This window comes from Tupaia chinensis, unplaced genomic scaffold (assembly GCF_000334495.1).
Source record: "Tupaia chinensis unplaced genomic scaffold, TupChi_1.0 Scaffold138725_1, whole genome shotgun sequence".
NCBI lineage: Eukaryota > Metazoa > Chordata > Mammalia > Scandentia > Tupaiidae > Tupaia > Tupaia belangeri.
Window position 1 is genome coordinate 1,051,564 of NW_006198617.1, and position 7,095 is coordinate 1,058,658.

Sequence of the window (7,095 nt, forward strand, 5' to 3'; positions counted from 1 at the left end):
GAGCGGCGCAAGCGCTTCGGGATTCTGGACGCCGGGGACGGGCCGGGTGCCGACGACGCCGCCCTGCGCATGGAGGTTGACCGCAGCCCCGGGCTGCCCGCACCCTCCGAACTCAAGGTGCAGAACGTCCACGTGGAGATCGAACAGCGCTGGCACCAGGTGGAGACCACCCCTCTCCGGGAGGAAAAGCAGGTGCCCATCGCCCCCCTGCATCTGTCCTCCGAGGACGGCAGTGACCGGCTCTCCACGCACGAGCTCACCTCTCTGCTAGAGAAGGAGGTAAGCCCTGCGCAGCCAGCTGCCGCGGAGGGGTCCCACCCACAGTCCTCTCCAGGGAGCTCCAGGGCCTTTCTAGAGGGGTGCTGCCTGGGGGTGGGGGTTGTCACTGTCCTAGAAGGCAAGAACTAGAGGGGCCCTTTGGTGGGGAGCAGTAAGGCATGTTTCTGCCCCTGACTGGCCGGGGAGGGTTCCAGCTCTGTGTGTGGAGACCTCAGTGAACACATCAGGTGCCGTGGGCCAGAGCTGGCAGGGCTGAGGTGGGTCGCGTGGAAGGACCCTGGTGGGGTGCTGTTTGTCTTTCCTTTTAAAACACGTGAGTCAAAGGCTTTCTGCAGAGGGACATGAGCAGGGTTGGGTTTCAGTGTGCATTGGACATCTGGGGGACAAGGGGCAGATGGGCGAGCTAGAGGCAGAGTGGCGGCTGCTCTTGCAGTGGCCTGGGGTAGGCGGCCAAGCCCTGGGTGGGCTCCGCACTTGCGTGAGGCAGGGCAGGGTGAGCAGCTGGTGCCCCGAGCGTCTCACTCAGCGTGTGCTGTGGAGGCTTCCTCTGGGTTGGGCAGGGCCCTGCCTTGAGACTGCAAAGATGCACCCACAGTCAGATCCGGGAGCCTCTGGCCGGTCTGTGTCCCAGCAGCGTCTGTGGCAGAGGAGACACACAGCCTGTCTGTGCCCCGCCTGGCCCCGCTACCTGGCAAGGGTCCCCTGCACTAGGGGTCTTCCCGTTACGCCCTGTGAACAGCCCAGTGAGCGAGGCCACTCGGGGGCGCTCTCCTCATCACCGGCTCCCTGTTTATTAAATGTGTGAGGCCGAGGTTTTCACCAGCACCAACGCTTTAACTTGGTTTCGATTCAACTCATTCATGAGTGATGAGGGCAAGACCCAGCAAAGGGACAGCGGGAACTCACATGGTCTCAGCTGCCTGCACAGGCCTAGCCAGCGGGCACCCACCAGCCCCAGTTCCCGTCTAAGCAGGTCAGTCCTCAGTGATTTGAAGCCGAGGGTCTCCCTCCCTCCCTGCGGGGAGCCTGCAGCCTGTGCTCCCAGCTCCTCTCGCCACGAGCTCCTGGGAAACAGGTCAGGGCAGCTCCACACGCAGTGGGACCTCACAGAGGCACCAGGACATGCTTGGGGAAGACAGGTGGGTGGGCGAGAGACTCTTAAGCCACGGACTGTGAGCATGTGAAGCGTCTTTCTCAGGGGTCGCACGTCTGGTCAAGGGAGCTCTGAGAATCCCTTTGCAAGCAGAACGTCAGGTGGACCCCATCATGATCAAGTCAACCAGTTTTGTTTGAAGTCATGGCAGGACCTGTTCCCCTCTGTCCCCAGCAGAGGCCAGCTCAAAGACCCCATCAGGGCAGTTTTTCTCCTGGTACAGGCACAAAGCACCTAGTGTAGCCTCCTCCGACACGTTGGAACCCTGAGCAGGCGTGGGGGTCACGTGGGCACCCTGGCCGCCCATGGCCATCAGTAGCAGGTCTGCCTGCGTCATCCACAGCTTGAGCTGGACCCTGTGCTCCCGAGCAGAGCGGCACTCCTGCTGACTTGTGGGCAAGTGGGGGAGTTGGGTATGCTCCGCCGTGGGGCCAGGCGGCTCTGGCCTGCATCTGTGGCTGCTTTCGCTTATCACTGCTTTGCTTAAAAGTGTGCCTTGTTACCCACAGCTGGAGCAGAGTCAGAAGGAGGCCTCGGACCTTCTGGAGCAGAACCGGCTCCTGCAGGACCAGCTACGGGTGGCCCTGGGCCGGGAGCAGAGCGCCCGGGAGGGCTATGTACTGCAGGTAGGGCAGAGGGCCGTGGCCCACGCACTCAGGGCTTCAGTGTGCAGGGTCCTCGCCCAGACCCCAGCAGCCTGGGAATGTGCAGCCTGGCCAGTGGGACAGCCCCTATGCCAGTGCAGGCTGCCCGAGCTCCCTACCTTTTCCTCCTAGTCTGACATTTGGGGGACTCCCCGAAACCTCCATATCTTAGGATTTTCCTTTTTACTTTTCCCCAATAAAACCATTTCAGCAGTCTCTTCTCTCAGCTCTCATGGTAGCTGGTGTGGACGTTTATAAACCTTGTCTCCGCATGTTATTTCGGGTTATCTTTACACTGAGCGGATGGAAGAGACTGAGTCCCAGCGAGCCAAGCGCCCGCTGACGACCCACAGCAAGTGCATGGCTAGGCAGGCTGGGCTCTCACCCCTGCCTGTGTGCGAGCCGCATCTCAGGCAGACCTGGGCCTGTCCCCGCTAGCCTCGTGGCCCCATGTTCTACCTCCACGTAGGCTAAAGTTTCAGGGACAGTGCCTGGAGCTGCCTAGCCTAGAGGGGAGAGGAGGCCAGTGGCCTGGCGCTGACTGAAGCCACACCTGGAGTATCTTGCCCAGAGATCTCTGTCCCGTGAGTCCTGGCTAGCAGCCAGTCACAAGGTGTAGAGGGCCCTGGTATAGGACTGGGGGCAGGCAGCCTGCGACTGCCCCACGGTGTCCCAGGCCCCTTGCTAGTTTGGGAGCACAGAGTAGACTCACCCCTGCCACATGGTGCTGTGGGAGCGATTGATGAGTAGGGGGGGCGATGGGATGGGGACCTGAGCTCTCAGGGAGGGCCCGCCACTGACCCCCAGGGCGAGTGCAAGTGCCCCCTCCACTGCAGTCACCTCCTGCCTGTGTAGACCAGACCAGACCAACTGGCCCCCATGCACTGTGGCTCTCAAAGCCCAGAGCCTGTGGTGAGCCCACTGTCGGCCTGTCCAGACCGTAAGCCCTGGGCTCCTTGGTCTGAGTCTCCCCCAGGGAGTGGGTAGACTCAGGGTACTCGACTGCCCTCTGGCCAGAACCTGTGTCCCCGCCTCACTCTGTGCCATCCCTTCTGCACATTCCCTGGGCTGCCTCTTCCCCCATCCCCGCCCTGGGCCTCCCATGTAGCCCCTCCGGTGCAGTCGCCGCTCTGCCCAGCCCAGACTCAGGCTCCAGTTGGCAGTGGGGTGCCTTTCCCTTCTGACCCTGCGCAGAGGGTCTTCTAGGTCATTCCTGCCGGCCTTCCCAGTCTGGGGAGCCCCATCCTGAAGAGTGGCCTCTGGTCAGGTGGGGAGATGCTGGTGGTGGACTGGGCCACGCTGGCCCGAGACCCACCTCCGTGCCTGCCAGCAAACGCATGGCCCACCGCACCCCCTCAGTCAGCCCTGGGCGGAGCCGGCCTTCATGCCTTCCTGCCAGGTCTGGTAACTTGTAGTTCTGCAGCAGCTTTGAGCTTTGGAGATGCTCGTAAGGGAAAGTCAGGCTGAGCCAGGGTCTGTGGGGTTAGGGGCCCAGGGCGCAGGCGCGGGTGGGGGCTGCACTAGCTGTGTGGGTGGAGCCTGCGTGGTTTGGAAGGGGAGCGTAGCATCTGCCTTAAACTTGACATACCTGAGTGTCACATCTGTGGCTTCCCCCTCAGCGGGCCGGGCAGGGCCACAGGCAGGCCAGAGGGTTCGGTGGGCTCTGCTGCCTCCTGTTGGTGGGGTTCCCCACCCTCCACCTCACCCCCTCCCCGTCATTAGCTCTGTCTCTTCTGCACGCCTTGCGGTTTGGGGAGTTCTGTTTCATTTGTGTTTCGTTTTGTTTTTGCATGCTTCACTTTCTTATTTTGACCTCTACAAAGGTTTGTTTGTTTTGTTGATGATCATATTGCCTCCCTGGCGCCCGTCCCCCCTCATTTTGTCTTCCTGCAGGTAGAGATTAGTTCCTCCAGTCCTAAGGGACGCGCTCCGATGTCACCTGCCGACATCTGCCGGCAGTCGCCTACCTGCCTCTCCTTCCTCTCAGAAGGAAGCGATGCCACCTGCCTGCACCTCATGTCCTGCGCTTTCTGGGGTCTGTTGTCTAGACCGTGTACTTTCTGTTTGTAAAACAAACAAACAGATGCAGGTGTCTGCTCCCCTGCCCCCGCCTGTCCCTCCCCGGCGTGATCTCGCCCTCAGTCTCCGCCCGCTTCTCAGTGTGTTCCATTATTTTGTTTTGTTCAGTTCTTTTTCCTAGAAGCTATTGGTTAGAGCTGTGTTTTGATGTTGTTGTCTGTGTTTTCTGTTTACCTGGAAGCTGCGACTTACCCAAAAAAAAGTCTAAGATGATCTATTGGATTTTTAAATGGGAAATAAAAAAGTACAAAGGATAAAAGCCAGACCCACCAAGGAGCGTTCTGTGGTTGTTCCCGGCCAGAGGTGTGACACTCAGAACTGGGAGGCCTGAGTGGTACTAACCAGTATTTAATCGGTTTCTTTAAGACTGAAGTGGCCACCTCCCCATCGGGTGCCTGGCAGAGGCTCCATAGAGTCAACCAAGATCTCCAAAGTGAGCTCGAAGCCCGGTGCCAGCGCCAGGAGCTAATCACGCACCAGGTCCAGGCCCTGAAGCGCAGCTACGGGGAGGCCAAGGATGCCATCCGGCACCACGAGGCCGAGATCCGCAGCCTCCAGGCGAGGCTCAGCAATGCCACTGCGGAGCTGGTCATCAAGGAGCAGGCGCTGGCCAAGCTCAAGGGCGACCTGAAGCTGGAGCAGGGCAGGGTGCGCGAGCAGCTGGAGGAGCGACAGCACAGTGAGGCCGTGCTGGGCGGCCAGCTCAGAGCCAGCGAGCAGAAGCTCAAGAGCGCAGAGGCCCTGCTGCTGGAGAAGACACAGGCACTGCGGGACCTGGAGACGCAGCAGGCGCTGCAGCGGGACCGGCAGAAGGAGGTGCAGAGGCTGCAGGAGCGTATCGCTGACCTCAGCCAGCAGCTCCGCGCCAGCGAGCAGGCCCAGCGGCTGATGGAGGAGAAGCTGCAGAGGAACTACGAGCTGCTGCTGGAGAGCTGTGAGCACGAGAAGCAGGCACTGCTGCAGAACCTGAAGGAGCTGGAGGACAAGGCCAGTGCCTACGAGGACCAGCTGCAGGGCCATGCGCAGCAGGTGGAGCTTCTGCAGAAGGAGAAGCTGAGCGCCACGTTCGAGGGCAGCGAGCAGGTGCACCGGCTGGAGGAGCAGCTGCAGGCCAGAGAGGCCAGCCTGCGCCAGCTGGCCGAGCACATGCAGAGCCTCAGCGACGAGCGCGACCTCCTCGGGCAGCGGTTCCAGGAGCTGATGGAGCGCGTGGCCACGTCCGACGGGGACCTGGCCGAGCTCCGGGAGAAGCTGCAGGGGCGGGAGGCCGACTACCAGAGCCTGGAGCACTCCTACCGCAGGACGTCCAGCCAGCTCCAGGGGATGCACGCCCTGCTGAGGGAGAAGGAGGAGGAGCTGGAGCGCATCAAGGAGGTGCACGCCAGAGCGCTGGAGAAGAAGGACCAGGCCCTCAACGAGGCTTTGGTTAAAATGGTGGCCTTGGGGAGCAGCTTAGAGGAGACAGAAATGAAGCTCCAGGCAAAGGAGGAGATCTTACGGAAACTAGCCAGCGAGTCGAAGGAGGCAGAGGAGCCGCAGAGTGCCCTAGCAGAAGCGGAAGAGGACAGCGTTCTGCTCTCGGGCCAGCAGCTCCACACCACAGGGGTGCCCCTGGGCTTTCCACACTCGGAGCTCGAGGACGAGGACCCAGGGGCTGCTCTGGGGGAGGAATGTGCTAATGGTGCCCCTGCTCAAGAAGAGGGTGGGCCACCCCCGAAGTTGATCGAAGTGTCTGGTAGGGAGGGGCAGCCTCCGGGCACAGCGAGACCTGACCAGGGAGTGCCAGGTGGTAAGCGCCAGCGGATCCGGTTCTCTACCATCCAGTGTCAAAGGTACATCCAGCCCGAAGGCTCCGAGAGGGCCTGGACCAGCAGCACATCTTCCGACACTAGCCAGGATCGGTCGCCCTCCGAGGAAAGCATGTCTTCAGAGGCTGCCCCCAGCACACTGCCTGCATCTGGTGACTCAGAGACATACCTGTCCATCATCCACTCCCTGGAGACCAAGCTCTACATCACGGAAGAGAAGCTCAAAGACGTGACCGTGAAGCTGGAGAGCCAGCAGGGCCAGAGCCGCGAGGCCCTGCTGGCCCTGCACCAGCAATGGGCCGGCACCGAGGCGCAGCTCCGCGAGCAGCTCCACACCAGCCTGCAGCAGGTGGGTGCCCTGGCCTCTCAGCTGGAGCAGGAGCGGCAGGACAGGGCCAAGAGAGCTGAGGACCATGTCGGGGAGCTCGGGGGCTTCCAGCTGAGGAACAGCCAGGCCCTCACCTGCTTGGAGAACTGCCGTGAGCAGCTGAGGGCTCTGCCTGGGGTCAGCCAGGAGCACGAACTGGACGCATGTGCAGCCTCCCTGGCCAGCGTGGAGCGTGTGCTCGGCAGTGCCATCCAGGCCCTCCGGCATGGGCCGACCCCCGCTGACGAGGAGGCCCAGGCTCAGATGGAGGAGGGCGGCTCCGTGGAGGACGAGCAGGAGGCCTTGCCGCAGCGGCCCCGCCAGTCGGAGCTCAGCGAGCAGGAGCAGGTGCAACTTCTCTCTGATCAGATCGCCCTGGAGGCCACGCTCATCAGCCAAGTGGCCGATGCTCTGAAGAACACGACGTCGGACATCTCTCTTGTCCTCCACGAGCTCGCTCAGGCAGGAGAGTTGCCGCCGGAGCCTGCAAGTGCTGCCGCTGCTGCCAGGGCTGCAGCTGACGCCTGGGCCAAGAGGGTGCTGCTGGATGGCGCGTTCTGGAGCCAGGTCGAGGCCCTGAGCAAGCACCTGGGGGCAGCCGGAGGAGAGGCAGCCGGGACAGCCCATGGCAGCGGGCAGCCGAGCGTCCCCCAGGGCCTGGCCGACGCCACCTGGGTCAGGGCAGAACTCAGCTGGGCTGTCCAGGCACTGAGGGAGTCATTCCACCGGCGGGTGCAACGCCTCCCGGAGGCCCCGCAGGGGGCC

The 7,095-nt window shown here is 62.3% G+C and overlaps 1 protein-coding gene across 1 annotated transcript in view; it reads left to right on the forward strand.

The window, feature by feature from the left end:
• The window catches only part of MPRIP (myosin phosphatase Rho interacting protein), a gene marked incomplete in the record, with an annotated part of 119,496 nt that overhangs the window by 82,131 nt on the left and 30,270 nt on the right, over nucleotides 1–7,095 (forward strand). The window contains 3 exon segments of the mRNA XM_027765588.1: nucleotides 1–279; nucleotides 1,942–2,058; nucleotides 4,522–6,939. Coding sequence (XP_027621389.1) covers nucleotides 1–279; nucleotides 1,942–2,058; nucleotides 4,522–6,939 — 2,814 coding nt within the window.